General features: G+C 37.0%; 1 protein-coding gene across 1 annotated transcript in view; it reads right to left on the bottom strand.

Moving 5' to 3' along the window:
• Positions 1-13,143, bottom strand: part of SPEF2 (sperm flagellar and cilia associated 2) — a 164,861-nt gene extending 151,718 nt beyond the window's left edge. Inside the window, exons 1-3 of the mRNA XM_019632971.1 lie at positions 13,040-13,143; positions 8,510-8,612; positions 2,295-2,547 (exon numbers count right to left, since the gene is read on the bottom strand). Coding sequence (XP_019488516.1) covers positions 2,295-2,547; positions 8,510-8,612; positions 13,040-13,097 — 414 coding nt within the window. The 5' untranslated portion in view covers positions 13,098-13,143. The remainder of the gene's footprint in view (positions 1-2,294; positions 2,548-8,509; positions 8,613-13,039) is intronic.
• Positions 13,144-19,607: the final 6,464 nt, after the last annotated feature.

Raw genomic sequence — 19,607 nt, 5'->3', positions numbered from 1 at the left:
ATGTGTGTGTGTGTGTGTGTGTGTGTGTGTGTGTGTGTGTGTGTGTGTGTGTGTGTGTCTTTAACTTAATTTTTACTTTTCCCTCAACTCAGGAAATACCCATTGAGAAACCGTATCTACTGTTAAGTGTGTGGCTTCTAGAGTCACACTGCCTAGATTTGCGTTTCAGCTACTAGCTTTATGAAGTTGAGCAAGTTACCTAACCGCTCCATACCTCAGTTTCATCATATGCAAAAGGGGAATATAAAAATTCCTATCTCATAGGACTGTTCTAAAGATCAAGTGAGACAATATATATATAAAGCACCTGGAACAGAGCTTGGCACCTCATTATATACATTCACTGAGTTTTAGTCATTATTAATATCACTATGTAACAAACGCAGGTCTCTTCTTCCATCAAAGAAAAGGTCATCTCTATTTTTTCCTAAGATGTCTCCTCCTTCATCTGAACCATTGACTCGTTCCTCCTCTTTTCTTCCCTGGAGGATCTCCTTCTACTTCGTCATCAAACCAGTCATCCCTGGCACTGATTCTTTTTCTCAACTAGCAAGTTGTCCCAGTATCTATATCCATAAACTAAACAGTCTCACACTTTCCTTGAGTCTCTCTCCTGCAGCTACTGTTCTTATTTTCTCTTTTCCTTTACCTCCAAATTTCTTGAAAAGATATCCTGTGTTCCCCTCTCTTCCTCATTTCCAATTTACTCCTCAATTCACTGCAAGCCACACCATTCTACTGAAATATTTTTCTCTCCCTAAAAGGTAAGCTGTAAGAGGGTTGTGCAAGCTCCTGACGTAAAGTAAGATCCAAACAAATATTTGTTCAGTGATGAATGATTGACTCTGATAGGTCCCCCATGGACAACCTTAATCCCAGTGGTCTTTTGTTTGGCCTCATCTACACAGCTCTTATAGCACTTGTTACTGTTGAGTATCTTATACTTTACAAAGAATTGTCTTGTACATTGACTTCTTAAAGCTACAAAAAAGCCTAACTCTGAGGCAAATAGAGATCACCATCATTGTTTCTATAGTGGGGATAACTGAGACTGAGATTGTTCCAAGGACTGGCCCAAAGTTAATCAGCTTGCAAGTGAAGGAGGTAGAATGCAATACTAAGTTATTCAGCTTAAAGCCTAATCTAATTTCTAGCTCTCCATGGGTCCTCAGTTCATTCTGCTACCAGGCTCATAAGGATGTCCATTAAGAAGAGACAAATCCGAAGGTGGAGATGGCCTCACATTTATTATGTCATGGTTGTGTCATAAATTAAATTTAAAAATTTAATTAAGTCCATTTCTATTTAGCACTTTGCATCAGTACAGCACTCCCCATTACCCTAGAGACCTGGAAAAGTTAATACACTTCCCTTACCATAAGGAAATACCACAGGAACTAGAGAGAATTGTCAATTAAAAAGTTGTATCAATTAAAACTAATTTAATGAGTATTTGCAATGTTCAAAGCATTATGTGAGGCATTTTCCTTGAATTTGAGGAACTAAACAACCTTTTAAGGCCATAAGACAAATAAATAATGAAAGTTAGCAACAATATCAGAACAGGAGGTAAACACCAGAGAATGAGAAATACCTGAGGTTCACGTGAAGAGCCCATGTGTACTGGGAAGGTTACACAGAAATATACAGAGAAAAGTTTGGGGAAAGAGGAGAGAAGGGTGAGCTTGGGTGAGACAGAGGGAAGAGCAGGAATATATAAGTCCTATTCAAGGACAAGCTGCCAACCTATGTAGAAGAAAGAAAGACTTTATGCTGAGAACTATGAACAAATAAAGTTAGCAAGACAGTGGAGACAATTTAGAGAAAGGTCTTGAATGTCAGTCTAAGTTGGGAGACACGATATATGTAAAATAGAAGGTTTCTGAGCAAGAGAAGAACCCAATGAAAGTAGGTAGAATTTAGGGATGATTCATGTAGCAGTTGATTAACCTCTAGAAGAAAGCCTGAAGGTCGGGAGACATGTCAGTAGGTTGTTGCAGTAATTCATAAGGAGGTCTGAGCAGACGAGATAAGGGTAGAAATGGAAGCAACGGGAATTAGGAACAAACAGAATTTGATTAGCTATCGAAAATGTGGATAGAATGGAGGGAGACATCAAAAATGGGTAAATGCATTGAAAATATTTATATAAAATAAACCCAAGTATGGCCAATACCATACAATATATAAATATATCCCCCCCCCCAGTGGGGCTACTTTGAGAATGCAATATCGCTGTCATTTCTCTTTACCGAGTTTTACATCGATATGCTTATATTTCTTTATGTACTTACATCTCGAAAAGCCTCACTTTTCATGTTTTGAAGTCTCAGATTTGTCAGGGGTTGCATGGTTTGGATTTCCATTCCAGTCAGTCCACATTTCTTCTTTTTCTGAAGAGCAGTGTACAGCTGATACAAAAGTTTTGTTGCTGCCCCAGGCTTTTCTGTGATGATGCTTTTGGCCACATTCTGATCAAACTGCACACCCAGAAGGCGAAGTGTTGGCTCCAAGCGAGAAAAATTATTAAGCTGGGCACTTGAAACCCTAGACATTAAAATATTTTACATATTTAGACACTGGCATTGAGTTAAAAACAAACAAGTACAGAGATATTCTCAGGATCCAATATTTTGAATTACCCCATGTTCTTTTTAAATATATCATTCCTCTCTAAAACCTCTCAATCTTGTAAATACATTGAGCTTTTCCATTGTCCTGAACTCCATGCATTTAGTTATCTTGAATGGCTAATCTAACACTCATTAATTTTATACACTCTTCTGCTAAAATAGGTGCTAGAATTTCTACAAGAAATCAAAATAAAACCAGATAAATAGACTTCTTCTTCTAAATGGAAAAACTTAACTATAGTTTTGAAATATTTTACTCAAAAGGCAAAATTTCAATTTAAATATCCATTTCTTTAAATGATATTACTAGATATTATTATGACACATAAGTAAATAACTTAATGTGAAAATAGCCAAAAATATTGCATTGACAACTCTAACAATGATCCTCTTAGGCACTGTTAAAAATATTTACTTAAATAATATTAGCTATTCTAGTCAAATTAGTTATGTAATCTTCACTTTACAGTTTATATTACTACTTTAAGAATCAGTAAAAGTGACATCAGAAAAATGGCAGTGTGAGGGGTGCTCCTTGAAATCTCCCCCTTGAAGTTACAACAAATTGAACAGCTATAATTATCATGCTAAGCAAAATAAATCAGAGAACCAAATGACTTCACTCATATGTGGGATATAAAACTGAAAGCAACAAAGGAAGAAGGCAAACAAGCAAAAACTCATAGACACAGACAATAATAGTTCAGTGGTTACCAGAGGGTAAGGGGGATGAGGGAGTGGTAGAAAAAGAAAAAGGGAGTCAAATATATGGTGATGGAAGGAGAACTGACTCTCGGTGGTGAACACATAATGCAATATATGGGTGATATAGAAATGTATACCAGAAACCTATATAGTTTTACTAACCAATGTCACCCCAATGAATTTAATAAATAAAAAAAAAGAATCTGTAAAAACTTTCTAATTATAAATTATATTTATTTTTGAATCACCTATTATCAAATTAGGCTCATATTTTAGAAGATATTCGTTATTTCATTCATTAACTTACTCTCTCAACAAAAGACATTTATTGAATATCCATTATATCAAAAATGTATTTATTAAATTCATTATGTAAGTGATATGCAAATAAATTCAAATAAATTTACATATTAGTTAAATTCTTACAAAGATGAACAAGACTTTGTCCCTTCCCTTGAGGATTTCATAATGGGAAAAAATAGACGAATAAATAAATAGAGATAAATTGAGGTAAGTGTTGTAATAAAGGTCTCATATGATCTGTGGCTATTAATGAGCCTATAGATCCAGTGACAGAAACAAAGCCAAAGATGTTGGATGTAGTTTCAACTTTTGTGCTTCTCTCTGATCCAACAGGATACAAATATCAATTTTAACCACTGGGCCTATTTTCTCTTGACTTTAACTTCGGAACTTTCAGTGACATTCCTTAATAGAAAAAAAATATACTGAAGCTACTTGAATATAAGTGAAAGTCCTATCCTACCTCAAAAATGATACCCTATAACAGAGGGAGTTGCCATATATTTGGCAGAATTTCTAACATTATATACTCATTCAATAACTTCATTTTGGACTATACAATTATTTGGGGAAGATACAATGACTTTTAGCAATTTCAATTAAATTTGTAGAAGCTTATGGAGATCACTTAAAACTTTATATACTGTCCCTAATATACCATCTCTCAAGAAATTTCTCTCAAGTGGTAGTTCTAAAACTTTTTTTTTTCTTTTAAATCATCTATACCATTGAAAATCTGATGAGAGCTGTGGAACCTTTTCCACAGGAAAAAAAGGACACATCCATGCATATATACAAAATGTGTATACCATTTTGGGGTGCTTGTGAACCTCCTAAAATCTAGCCCAAGGTGCCATTAACTTCAAGTTAAAAATCCATCTCTAAAAGGAGGTGAGACTGGGGAAACATACAAATGATTTCTAAATATGATAAGGAGCCAGTATCATGGGGAGGTCAAAGTCAACAAAAACAGTGATGTGATAACTTGAATTCCTTTTCCAGTTATGTGGTGTAACTTACTGTCGTATTTCCTTTATTTGCTATTACTCTTTTAATGGAAATAGTTGGTAAAGTATACTTAGGATATTGTAATACATCCACCAAACTTTGAATATAATATTTTGAATTAATAAAAGAGAAACGGACCTTAGATGGGATGAGAATTGATAATGCATGCTACAAGGAAATCTTATGGACAATAAGAGTAAACGTTATTTTTTAGGTTTTCTCATGTCCAGTTTTGCAATTTGCTCCCCCACAAATGCCTTTACAGCTTGAGATAAACATTTGTTTAAAATGATTACGGTAAAGCAGACCATATTTTAAAGAGTATGATTGTAAAAGTGGATAGTCAGATCAATGACTTGTGGTTATGTTATTTGGACAGGCAACTTAAACACCTTTTGGTCTTCCTATCCTAGGAGTCCTGTATGCCAAGTCCATTATGCATATTTAGAAAAAAAGAACAACAACAACAAAAAGAAAGGTATGGCCTAGAGCCACTTGTCAGGACTTTGGCTTGGGTTATAACCTTGGGCGGCAGAGGTTAGGAGCAACATAACTCAAGAAGGAGAATCCAAAAGCAAACATTAGCCATTTCCAAATTTTATCAAAACTTCGCCCTGCACCTGATAAAAACGAAGGGCACGTCCCATCCTCTTGTATTACATGGCCCTCAGAACGCAGTGTAAACCTACTAATATTATGGTTCGGTTACACATAGGCTTTAAAATGGCTTTTATGGCCGAAGTATCCAGGTATAACAGTACTTTTCTCTTGAAGTATTCCAAATTTCCAATCACTCAAAATTTTGGGGAGTATAACTGCTGTCTATATTGATGGAAGGCCACTCTTGTTATAGAACATACTTTATCAGTAACGTGATAATCAACAGTTGTTTTTGAACACAGAGAAACCACTGGGACTTCTTTGTTCTGGAGACAAAGCATATGATGTAAGTGATGACTCTAAGGAATAAGAAATGTATTCTGGTCAAAGCCTTCTCTCTGTCTCCTTGCAGGGCTAATTTGCCAAGGAATTACCTGCCTCCTCTCCTCCTTACCACCTGGTGAGGGAATACATCTTACAAGGTAAGCAGAAGTTTCCCTTCCAGGGATAGCCACATTTCTTTATTTTTCAATCTTTTAACTAATCTCATTTTTCACCCTTTGAAATGGACTAAAGATATTCTAAAGCAGAGAAATCTTTGAGTTAGATGAGTTATTTTTAGGATTGAGTAATTTCCAAAGCAAATAACTTCAAGTTATTAGCAACATATAGTTGGCTGTTTACATTTTAGACTAAAGAAACTAAAAATACTGACGACATCACGAGCTCTGATACCAGACAGCTGCCTAAAAAATAGGCTTTCTCAAAGAAGGACCCTCTTCCCCACCAAAGACACTATCCCAAAGGTCATATCCATGGATTTACTGACATTTGCCTTCTTTATAAGACTGTGTGCCCTGGAAAAAAGTGGATTGTTCCAAGAACTAATGACGGGTAGTATTTTGTTGTCAGGACAAGTAGGTCCCTCTCCCCGTGTTAAGGAATGTGATGACTCTCAGTAAGATAGAAAGTTAGTCTTTTACAGGGGGTGAAAAGCATGGCTGTGACACATGATGATAGACAGGGCACACACTTGCCCAAAGGTGGGATAAGGGTGTGGAACCTTCCCTCTGCTCAGTTTGCCAAGCCCTATCCCTGGCATGCTGCAGCTTCAGCCATCCTTTGTCTTTGCACCAAGCCCTCTCTGTTCACTGTGGCCTCTCTGTGTCTTCACAACTGTGTCCATTCAGATGGAGTCCGATTCTCTATTTCACACAAAGGCCCTTATGGCCCTGCTAACAAGAGTCAATTTACTACGCCTGAAATGCTGCATGTATGATATGGTTAGTATGGTCCTTGAAGTTTTCTATAGCTAAACAGGTATACTTTCTGACATCATTCATTTATTCAATAGAGAGACGTTATTGTGTGACTGCTATGGGCCGGGGACAAAGCTTGGAGCACAAAGAATAAACACACTCTGTAACTTTCAGCAACTCTGTAATCTAGTTGAGGAGTGAACACTGATATACTCATTCATGGGCTATTGTCTGGGCACCTTCATATGTCTGGCACTCTGAAAAAAGCTGACATTGTATAAATAATTATAGCTTAATGTGATAAGGAAGGTAAAACTCTACACCCACATTAGGTGTGGTATCCCCATCAGCTTAAGAAACTTTAGATATTCCAGTTTGTCTGTCTCAAGGCACGTCTCACAAGGTGCTTCCCAGTGTGACCCTCATCCACCATTTCAGTGGCATTTTCCACCATCCTGGAGTGCTAAGCTAAGCTGCTGTGGTCCAGAAACATGTCATGTATTTTGTTATGCCTTCCACCTTTGCATATTAATATTCTTCCTTCCCTTTCACCACGAGAAACTCTTTTCCATTCTGAAGGTCTAGCTCTAAACTCTTCGTTGACTCCCCTAGCAGATTTAGTTCTCTTTTTCTGTTTGTCTTAATAACACTTTGAGTGATGATGATGTGTCAGTGTAGGTTCACCAAACCTAACAGAGGTACCCCTCTGGTGGGGGATACTGGTAATGAAGGAGGCTATAAAGATGGGGGGCAGGAGGTTAATGGGAAATCTCTGTATCATTCTCTTAATTTTGCCGTGAATCTAAAACTGCTTTAAAGAAATAAAATGTACAAGAAAACAGGGAAGAGATTTGAATAACATTTCGGCAACAAAGCTACACAAATGACTGATAAGCACATGGAAAAATGCTCAACATGATTAGTCACTGGGCAAATGCAAATTAAAATCACAGGAGATACCACTTCATACTCACTAGGATGGCTGTAAGCAAAAAGACAGGCTATCACAGGTGTTGATGGGGACTGAAGAAACTGAAACCTTCACACATTACTATATAAATGTACACGGTGCAGGCGCTTCGAAAAGCAGTGTGGATGGTCCTCGAAATGTAAACATAGACCACATAACCCAGCAATTCCACTCCTAGGTATATACCCAGGAGAAATGAAAACATTTCCAGGTAAAAACACAATGCTCATGAAAGCATTATTCATAATAGCCAAAAAGTGGAAACAACTCATATCCATCCATTGATAAATTCAGAAACAAACTGTGGTATATCCAATTGACATTATTTCGCAAACAAATAGAAATGAAGAAGTACTTATCCCTGTTACAACATAGATGAACCTTGAAAACATCCTAAGTGGAAGAAGCCATTCACAAAATGCCACATGCTATGTGATTCCATTTATACAAAATGTGTAGAATAGGCAAATCCACAGAGACAAAATGTCAGTGGGTACCAGAGGCTGAGTGTTCAGAAAGTGGTGATGGTTGTGAACATACTAAATATGTAAATATACGTAAAACCCCTGAATTGCATGCTTTAAAATCGTGAATTATGATATGTAAATTATATCTCAATATAGCTGCTAAAAACAAAAATATTATTATTATTATTTTTACTATTTAAGTTCTATTTTATATGTTTAAAAAACAAATTGGCTGTATGCTGTTTCACTTCTCTTAAAAAAAGCAGAACCAATTAACAAAAGAAGTTGTCATCTGGCCTAAAATTGCAAGAATATAAAAGATATTAAAATGAGTCCCTTCTAAGGGTAAAGTCTTGCTGCAACCACATAACTTTCTGTGCATCGTACTCCTGGGAAATGAACACAGGCGGAAGCAACAATTTCCATCCCAAAGGTATCCTTGGCTGGTTTAGGTTTAAAGGGGGTCTTGAGATCGATGATTCTTAAACGTTAATTTTGGAGGCTAAAACCATCCAAAAGCCAAAGGAATTGACTTTTTTAAAAGCGAGGAATAATCTCACTTACCTGCTTTCTGAAAATTCTGAAAAATCATCCTGAAGTTCAAACTTGTGCAGAACCTCTCCAATTAGATAGCCACTGGAAAACGCCTTTGCAAAGGACTTGGGGCCTGAATTTTCAAACACAGAGATTCAAAAGTAAATATCATGTTGCACACAGAACTTACATATCTTCATTATATATTCATAAAGTAAAACTCCATGATTTAACTTGAACTTAAAATGCCATGAAAATACTTCTAGAAATATCTTTTAATAACCAAATAAAAAGACTGACGTTTAACAGTAGACATCTTCTACAGATTCCTGAATAAATATATATATATCAATCCTTGATGCCATATGAAATTTTGAAAGAAAAGACAAATCTGATCACATTAAAGTAAAACCAATAAAATTTATAACCTTAGATTTAAAAACAAACCTTCAATATATTTTATAAAATTACACTCCAATACCTTAGTTAGCAATACAAGCTACAGATGATGATAGCATAATGTTCTGGCCAAGTCAGGTACAATCTAACTTGTTTAAACATTAATTAAGACTTAATTTTAATTTACAACGGAAATTTTACACAAGTCATCTGCACCTTCTTAAATAAAGCCTACTGAACATAGTCAAGAGGCCATACTTATTCTTGAAAATAACAGAGTTCTTAATGAATTTTACAGCAAATCCTTTAAGTAACATTGTTACTATTTTCCATTACAAAAATGATTGCTTCAATTTCAGATGTAATTGTGTGTGGAGCAATTTTTTAAGGCAGATACCTTAGAATTAACATATTCATCTATGCATTATTTTCCAGGAGCAATAGTCTGGTTAATTAGCTCAGTGAAGATCCTTAGCTTTGGTAGCACAGAGACTAATCAAGTCTCTGGTGACTCCAGAAACCTCCCTCCATTAAGTGGAAGAAGATTGTTCTCAGTGAAGATCACTGGCATTTGTTTTCTCTACTGCTGATATTCAGGGTAGTCCAGGCAACACAAAATTCAATATAATATGCTTTATCCCAATTGACTTCTGCCTTGCAGAATAATCCAGAAATCAATTGGCTTTAGCTGCCCCTCCAAGGACTGAACCAATCAGCCTCTTCAAGGCAGCAAATGCACTCCCTTGGCATTCTCATCCTGTTTTCTTTGTTCCAGCAAACAACATAGAGATGGAATCACTTCCAAACAAACATTGAGAAATGCATCTTTGGCACTTAACCATTTAGGAGTTAGGTTATGTCCTGTGAAGTTACAACATGCCTCAGTGGTTGAATTTCTGTACTTCTTGTGACTTCAAATTGAACAATAATCCTTATAAAAGGAGCTCACATGAATATAATTGGAAGAGCTGAATTTTAAAAAAGTATATTCCCTAAGTATAAACTCTAATATAACAGTATAGTGCCAAAGAGCACAAATCAAAGATCTAACTTCTAGCTGTGTGACCCTGAACAAATCACCAAGCTCTCCCAGCCCTGTGTACTCATTTGTACACATGGGACAATGCCTCTTAGGGGGGTTTTGTTTGTTTTTGTTTTGTTTTAGGATTAAATAAGAAAAGGGCTTAGCATAGGGTCTGGTATAAGTGCCTAAGTGCCCAATAAGAGGTAACTTTTATTATTATTATTCTTTCCTTTATAAACTTCATTTGAGAAAATAACTCTTATGTCACCCCCCACAATACTTTTTAATAAGATTCTTACTATATAGTTCAACTAAAGTGTTAAATCTCATTTTCCCCTATTTTGTCATGTGAAGTTTGATTTTCTTTTTTGATTTTTTGTTTGTAATGCTATATTGAATTTTCCTTTCAAATGATGAAAGCAATATAATCAACAAGCCAAATGACACAGATGTATAAAGAAAAGCCACTATCTTCTCCTTCCCCAGAGTAACTGACACCAACACACTGGTTAATACCCTTCCATGCTTTTATCTGTACTTACACAAAACCACAATATGAAGCTTCATGTACATGTCAATAGTTCAGTAATGTCTCTCCACACATTTCTCTATGCTTGCACAAACTTATATACATAGTCACATATGTGTATGCATCTGTATGTATTTCCTAGTTGGCATAAAAATAGAATTATACCATTCATAATAAGCTACACCTTTTGTTTTTTACTTGACAAAAATACATGAATATTCTTTAGGTTAAAAGTTAGAACTAATCCCTCTTTTCTAATAACTGCGTAACAATTCATAGCATGAATACAGCTCCATTTACCCAAGTATTCCACTACTGAAGGACATTCAGATTGTTTCCAATTTTTTTTTTTTTGCCCCCACAATCCATGGAGCAATGACCATCCTCGTTTCAAATATCCTTACATGTTGGTGATTTTATTTTTGTATGACAGTTTCTGAAAAGTGAGGTTAAGCATTTATTATGTCCCAAGTACTATTCTAAATGCTTTAATTTAGTATTTCTTTTAATCTTGACACAGCTCCATGAGGTATTACTATGTTTGAATATGATGATATTTAGGTAAATAACTTGCCCCAGCTCACAAGCTAGTAAGTAGTGGATAAGTGATTTCAACCCAGGCTGTCTGGCCACCAAGTCCTTGCTCTCAACAGAACCCTTATCCAAAAATTGCCAAATTAAAAATATATGAGAAACAAACAAAAATAAATAAAAGAAAAAAAACAGAAATTGCCAAATTACTTTCCCCAGAGAATGCACCCACTTAGGGTCCCCTTCCATGATAGCTTTTATAAACTATTCAAAGTCTTCCATTGTATAACCATAGAACTAACAGCTTGTCTAATGCGGAGAACTGTCAATGGCAGGGTGTTTCCTTGGGGGCATAGATCCTATCTTTTTTCCAAACCTCATTGAGTGTTTTTCCTATAGCCTGAAAACTCTTTTACAATATGGAATCTGGTTACCTTGGGGACTGTCTCTCTCTTTAAACTTCTCTAAGCAGTTGAAACCAAGAAATGAATCTGTATTTTTAGTGAATGGGATTCAGAATACTGTAGCTATTTCTGCTAACAGCTTCCATATTTACACTTCAGGGAAGCAGACATTGGGAATTTTCCATTTATAGCTTATGTTGTTAAAACTCTTACTTAAAAAGTCTCTAGTCTTTCGATCTTCATAGAAGGGAGTAAGTCTTCCTCCTCTTCCCATGGACAAAATTTCAAAAACTAATTATACAATTATAATGGCATACTACTGTTTTTATGTTTCTTATAATTTTATTTACTTTTCTCAAAAGTGTTTCAATATGCAATAGAATCCTGGGCTCTTGAGCAAAGGGCGTGATTTACTACTAATCACATAAATGACCTAAATTAAACTCATCAATCTGTAACTGCTTTTCATTGGAGGAGTATAACTTTAGGGCAGGATATTGCATTTGGCTTCTATGGTGAGAAAGGAATAAGAAAAAAAAATGCTAAACATAGTCCTGAGGTCAGCATCTTATTTTAGTAGAGAAACAGAGACACAATGGGATGATCCTGGGAAAGACGTGATTGCAATTCCCAGAAATGTCTGGGTGGTGGTTTTGCTTACGCCTCAAGAAATGCAGCTGGAGGGTTAAAGATCCTAATGTTGATGTAAATACTTTGCCATTTCAGAAACACTACTGATCTAGTCAATGCTGAGAATGACCTAAGGTTGGGTTGGCATTATTGCCCCTGTGGTAGCAAGTTGGTATTATGCAAGGGTGCTTCTGGGAAAACAGACTGAAATGATTTGGGCTGAAAACCTCTTGCCTTGAGCAAAACCCATCCCATCTGAAAAATAAACTGTCCAAGAAACAACAGAAAGAGGTTGAGATGGAGTACAGTGCTGTGCTGGAATTGCTTGATTGTCGCAGAAGTTGACAGCATGTAAAATTGCCTCCGTGGTTGTGAGATTTAGAGACTTTGGGTGGCAACTTCATGGTTGCGATAAAACCAAGTTAGTGAAAAAAGTCAGCTTTGGGCAAGAGTAAACAGCAGTCAAAAATAGCTAATGTTTGGAAATTTTGAGCTAAAACTGCTAAAATGTGTAAATGTTAACATATTCCGCATTAACTCATTTCACTAGCATCCTTTCTGCTGGCAGTTAAGTATGGAAAGTATGTTTGGATCTAGTTTGTACTGGAGGAAACACATTCAGAGAAGGCATTGTAACTCGTCCAGGGGCACATATCTAGGCTGGCTTTAAGGCTTCATATTTCATTGGCTTGCCAGCACACCATGCTTCTGAGAATGTGAAGGGCCAGACTGTAGAGTCCAGCAAATTCCTCTCTCCACAGGAGCAAGGGAGCCCTCTCTAAGCCCTCTGCTTAGAACCACACAGTAGGTCAGAAATTGCAGGGTTGGACCCACTGGGAGTGGCAGAATGAGGATGGGAGAAGCCCTGCAGTGACTGGAGTGACCTGGAGGGGAGCCGCTGGACGGGCCTGGGGCGCTGCTGGGCCCCTGAGTCGCCCCACCTGCGCTGCACGTACCATCCCCACCACCTTCCATAACGCATCGCGCTGGAGGCACCGCTCCCTGATCGCCCCTAACCGCTATCCCCAGGTTGTGTCACTCACTCACGGTCTGGGACACCTTCAACTCTTGGTTGAGCCACTGACACAGGATCTCCGACATGGTTCGGCCAGAGCCTCAGACAACACGCAGGGAAACCCAGTCCACTGTCTCGCGTCTTCCTGTTGCCAAGGGCAACCCGTTGCTAAGGAAGCTTATCTAGCCGAAAGTAAATGAAAGGCTAAGAAAAGAAGGGCGCCAGAGCCCAGACGCGGAGGAAAGAATATTGTGACCTGCCCCCTGCTGGCGGGTATGACTGGCATGTATGCAAGGTGGGGGTCGGAACTTGTAAGGAACACGAAAAGGTAGCGAGAAGTGGATGTGAGGAAGGGGTGAGGCAGAGAAAATTAAGGACTGAGCAAGGGGTCTGGGACGAGCAGAAAGGAAAAAGAAAGGTCTTGATTGAAGGGGAATTTTTTTTTTTCCTGTTTGTCTTTTGAAGAAACCTATTGAAGATCTTGCCCTAAGGCCAGCAGTTTTGTCACCGACTTACAAGTCGTCAGTTTTAATTGCTATATTGTATGGGCTACCCAGGCAAGGACAGCATGTGTCATTCATTTTTTAGTCCCAGACTTGGTTTTGGGCCCGACACCCAGCAAGCATTCTGTAAATTTTGTTGATGGTGGCAGGACTAACAATTAGGATAATTCAAAACTATATTGTCTTGAGAGGTGAATATTTAATGAACTTTTCTTCTGGTCAATTTTTCCAGGTAATGATTTTAAATTACATTTTGACAAAGACTCTCACTGTGACCAAACCTGAGTCAGGCTTCTCTGAACCCTCTTCTCCCAGAGGTCACACCAGGTGCTCTTTTAGTTCAGTTTTAGCAAGAATCCTGCTGGGTCAGTTTAGTGAAAATCCCCACCCTCCATATCTGATCAAATTCCTCATCCCTCACCCTTGATATAGGATCTGCCTGACCTGCCTTCAGCAAGAATCCTGTCAAGTCGGTTTAGGCAGAATCCCTATGACCCCTGATGTAATCCTTCCACTGACCCCAACCCTAATCCTTGGCTGTAAATTCCCACTGCTTGCTGTATTCAAAATTGAGCTCCAACTCTCCCCTATTGCAGAACCCCCAGTGCAGTAGTGCCTTAAATAAAGTGTTCTTTATCATTTTTAGCAAGTGCCAGAAAAAATTTCCTTTAACAATTTCTAAAAGTTTAGATGGAATAGTAGGAAAAAAAAATTTATACATAGTATGTATCATAATCTTATATGTGTAATAAATAATGTATATATGTATGTCACAAATACGAGTAATTTCCCCCTGAAAGGCCTGGATACACCAAATTATGATTCTTTTAAACTGTAGGAACAGTAACAGTAATGTCCTACTAGAACAAAAGTCTCTTAAAATTAATCTGAAATTGATCTGTGTGTCCAGATTGGATAAAAGTTTAGTATCAGTTCACTGTTGGCTTTACTTTTAAATCTCCCATCCATGAGTTTCCTGACATCTGGCACAGCAGCCTGACTACAATGGTAATTCTGACAGAGATTTGTTGCCAACAGAATTGGAGCCTTACACATTAGATGTGTCTCAACCTTTGAGCTACCCAAATCTGGAAGATCACTAGATTCTAAAAAGCCTCTATAATTTGGGTGATATCGCTTATAAAGCTGTAGGCATTGGAAGTACATCATACCTGAAAATGATTCTAGGGGGTGGATAGGTGCCTAGAAATGGCTCCAGGGCACTCCAGCTTCTTGTCATCCTCGTAGTATATTTAAATTGATGACTGGTGCTACATTTTGTAAGGGGTTTGAAACTTTAATTTCAGTCTGTAGAACCTGGGGAATAGAAGCCAATATTTTCTCGATTGCTCAGAAAATTGCTTTTGGGGAAAGATATAGATGATGGTGCATCAAACTCCACAGCTGCACAGGAATAAAATGCCTGAGCTCATAAACCATCTATAGACAGAGGCTATCATTCCCACAGCAAAGTAAAATATTTCTGTGTCTATAGATAGGAATAGTTTGGTGGTTGCTTCAAAGGGTTATTTGCAGTGTTTGTCTTTGGAATCCAGCTCCAAACAACAGTCTGTCAATGTGGTATTTTGCAAAAGAAGTTTATAGACAGGTTTTAGATCAATGAAGATATACAGATGCTTTACAAAATAAAAAGCAAAGCCTTTCATTTCATAAAAAGAGGATAATATTTCTTTTAGTTTCCAAAGCATCCAACTTGAAAATGACCTGACATTAAAATATTAATGAAAATTTTGATCTATTATTTAAATACATGCATTTTACTGTGTTTTTTTTCCTTGAAATTGCTAGTTTAGTTATGAGTCTAATTTTAACGTTAAATCTATTGACTTCCCATTGAAATTCCAGCTTTGGGTGAAGTTTTTAGCACTGCCCATGTTGGTATTTTGCGTTAATATGATATATGACTTGTTTGTTCCCTCATGAGCAATCAGCTGGAAGAGGAGATGGTTAAAGAAATGGACAGTTTCTCATCTGCTCCTGATGCTCCTAATTTAATTAAACTTCTTAGAATATTTGGCACCTGCATTCAATTATAACTATCACAGCAATTTTAACCCTCCGTCAGGCACAACTGATCTCACAGATTAATTGCACACAAAGATGCCGCTATGAAATGCGTCTTTACTAAGTCACAAACACGACTGCCGATAGGTTACAGTAGAGGGGGAAGATACGGAAGCGATGAGTCACGATACTTAACTGTTAGATATTTGAAAATTTGTGTTCAATGAATCTGTGAGATCAGTTGCGCCTGATGGAGGGTTAAAACTCAATAAAAGTTTTATTTTTTAAAGCATTACCTATCATTTCATTATAAACCTTTATTTCTCCTCTGTACATAGTGAACAGTGGATTATAAAGAGTTATTTTGAGACTACAAGTTGGTTTGAAAAGTCATTCTATGTAATTACATGGAATACACCTCATTCTTTTAAAAAAATTGTAACATTTTTCCATAATTGGAATTTTACCCTATCACTAAGCTCAAGCTTTGGAACCAGACACACCTGAACCCAAATGTCTGCTTTTGATTTGATTAGCTCTTTGACTTTGGAAAAGCTACTTAACTTCTCTGAGCTTCAGTTGCATTTTCTGTATAATAAATACATCAATATTTGTTTGACAGTTTTGAGGGTTAAATGAGAAACTGCACATATTAATGCTTGGCTCATAATAGACACTTAAATGATTCTTTCCTTTTCTCCTAAGGCAATAGAATTTTTCCATTGCATTACATGTTGGCTTAGTTTTGAGTAGCTTAGATGAGCATATAAGATTTTTAAAAGTTTTCGAGGCAGTTACTTCGTATAGCTGCTTTGATGTTGTTTATGACTTATTCAATATTTATACGCACATAGTCACACATAGATAAATTTTTTAAAAAATCTTATTTTGGGCCGACTGAGTGGCTCAGTTTGTTAAGAGGTTGCTCAAGTGTGCAAGCTCCGAGCAACAATGGTTTGAGTCCCGGCCTGAGCTGAGCTGCTGCTGACCTGCCAACAGGTGGCAGGATGGCTCAGCTAAAAAAAAAAAAAACAAAATCTTATTTGGTCCTTCACTCCATTATGTCTTGCATGCATTTCTTTATCTCCCCTCTCATCGCTTTAGATCATTCTTTCATTCCCTTTCCTCTGCATGTTTTTCAATGGCATTGCTCACTTTACATTCATTAATTCAAATATTTCCAAAAAAACAAATATTTTCCTTAATGTCCACAATAACCACCCAAGCTAGGGTGTTTCTTCCCTCTAGGCATCCTGTGCAACCAGTCCAGTTCATATTCCCAAAGCCCTTCTCTATTCCTCAGCTCAGACAAGTTCATGAACTTCACTAGAACAGTGTTACCATTGTGGGCCTTGATTTCTTAATTGAATATATACCTTCAGTGGGTCATGCCAGAATTTTTTTTTTTAAAGGAAACAGTTGTAGAATAAAATGGAATAGAAATTATTAGAGGGCATTTAATATAGGAAGAATTAATGTGTGGAGTTTTGTTGTTGTTGGGTTTTTTTTGTTTGTTTTTTGCTTTTTGTGGGTTTTTATTTGTTTGTTTGTTTGTTTTTTGGTAACATTTCTGGAGCCACTGTCCTGGTGGATACAGACCCCATAGAAGGTCTTTTACAACCTAGCCTCATTTCAACCTTAACTGTAAGCCACAAATTCACTTAATACAACTTGCTCACGTGTATTACTGGGCCCCAACTTCCGTACCTCTACCATACTTCCTCTGCAAAAAAAGGCTACTTATTATCTCAGCCAATCCTGCCTGTTCTCCAGGGTCTAGGTTATCAGTCATCCCCTTCACAAAAGCTCCTACATTCTCCACCTTCCCAATTCCTTCTTCCTTCTTAAAGTTCAAAATAAGCACTTTCTCAGATACCTAACTTTTACCAACTACCCCACAGCTTGGCCAGCAACTCAGTTTTGCAATCTTCTAACATATTTCTCAAGACTTTTGTAAATGAGTGTTGATTTAGGTTCTCAGGAGAGGAGACAACTTCAGCTCTTGTTATTTATGGCAAATAACAATAATGCTGTAAAAGTTTCAAATTTCTTGAAGTCTTTTATGCTAAAACAGATAAGACCCTTTCTAATATGTGTCTTATTTTCCAAGCCCATATGATTTGTCTTATATATGGGTTGTGTCTTTCTCAGGCCAACATTTAAATTTCCAATCTTAGAGAGCAATAGGATTTGAAACAAAATTAAGTTAAAAAAAACAACAAAGTAAAACAAAAAAACTTGGTACCATATGAAAAAAGGTGAGTCATATTTTCTATAACTATAAGAATGAGAAGCTAAAGTCATTTATCAGAATTCTTGCTCTTATTTCTTATTTCCCCATACTAAAATTTTCAGAAATGCCAAACCACATTTTAATATCATAAATTTAGAGCCCTAAATTCATGACTTACTTTTTCCTTCCCAAGCAAAAAATTACCCATTACCAATAAACTCTCTCCATTTTGCTGACTGTAATCAAATCATTTTTATCATAACATTGCACTTGTACAGATAGTCCCCTGTTTTTATCTCTTTCATAGATTATGCTTTATAGCAAACTGGATTTCTATGTGTGCCAAGTTTTACAAATAACTTCATTGCAGTTTTTCTCTAAAAAAATATTTTCCAGAGGATCAGGGTTTTGTTGAATTGAGTAATTCCTAAAAGTCATTATCCTCTGTATTTCTACTCTTGATGGAATCTTTCTTTGTTATGCTTCCAGTGTTTTATAAGTAAACAATGATCCATCCTGTATGTATTTCTGAATACTTCTGGTGGACAGATCTTCCTTCATCATGCTCCTCTTCATACCTTATAAAACTGCAACAGTTCCTCATTTCCTATTGGGTCGTCAGGAAAGTCATGACGTATTTTTCTATGCTTTTCAATGCAAAAATGCATCATGACTTTCCCGACAACCTAATATTAAGAGTATATGCCAGGCTTTCCAGACACTCCATAATCTGGTTCTATCCTACTCAGTGAATCTCTAATTTCACACATTCCATCACGAATAGCAATATATGCTAGCTCCTGACTCTAACAACAGTGCTGTATCCTGACTCTATTCTATCTGGCCAGTTGCACCAAAGCCCACTCTTCAATTTAAGTCCGATTTCTTTCATAAAATTGTCATAAACTACCCTAATTGACAGGTTTTTGGTTTTTTTGTTGTTTGTTTTTTCATCTCAACTCCAGCAGGGTAAGATGTACCAGTAGAATCTTGGATATCTAAATACATGGATTGCTTTTTATTTTCACATATCCAGAACCTACAGCAATTTTCACATGCCCGAATCTAGAACTGTCCAAATGGTCACTCAAAAAATACTGTGGCATGAATCCTTGAATGCCAATAGGATTTTTAACATGTACCACTCATTTTAGTGCCTATGTATTACTTTGTATAATTAATTGTTCTTTTGTGTCATGGCTGGGTCCCGTTCCTCTGTATTTAGGACAATGATAATCACAAAGGGACATGTGAGCATGAGAAGTGCTTCTTCCCATGTTCTGCTTTCAGTTATGGCCATGATGTAATAAAAGGGCTATTATGCTTCTCATCCACTATAATCAATTATAAAACTGGAAAAATATGTTAGGCAACTTTTTTGGCGGTAGACATATAGTGGACGTTCACCTCAGATTTCTTCCTGAGGGAATTTTTCTGACTATGGCTTAACAAAATGGACACCAAACAGATGGCAAAGATCCCGCTGAGTGGAGGAAACAGTGATAGAATTTGGGACTGAAGAAGCAAGCAGCTAAAATTTGTATGGTAGGATAATGGAGAAGCTCTATAGAGACAGCGCTCTAGAAATTAGCTTGGTGTCTCTTTGAATCTGGCCAAATACTAGTCTTTGCATGCACAGGGGAATTGGGAGCTGATTGGAGGTTCTGGATGTTACACATTTCTAGGAGTGATGGGAGTTCCAGCCAGCCAGAGTGGAGAAACCTCTCTAAAGACTCAGAGCATTAGGGCCGGCTGAGTGGCTCAGTTGGTTAAGAGCTTGCTCAAGAGTTTGAGCTCTGAGCAACAGCGGTTCAAGTCCCGGCCCAAGCTGAGCA

Source organism: Hipposideros armiger, unplaced genomic scaffold, assembly GCF_001890085.2.
Source record: "Hipposideros armiger isolate ML-2016 unplaced genomic scaffold, ASM189008v1 scaffold_1214, whole genome shotgun sequence".
NCBI classification, from domain to species: Eukaryota; Metazoa; Chordata; class Mammalia; order Chiroptera; family Hipposideridae; genus Hipposideros; species Hipposideros armiger.
Note: the sequence above shows the minus strand (reverse complement) of the source record. Positions and strands in the feature narration are given on the sequence as shown.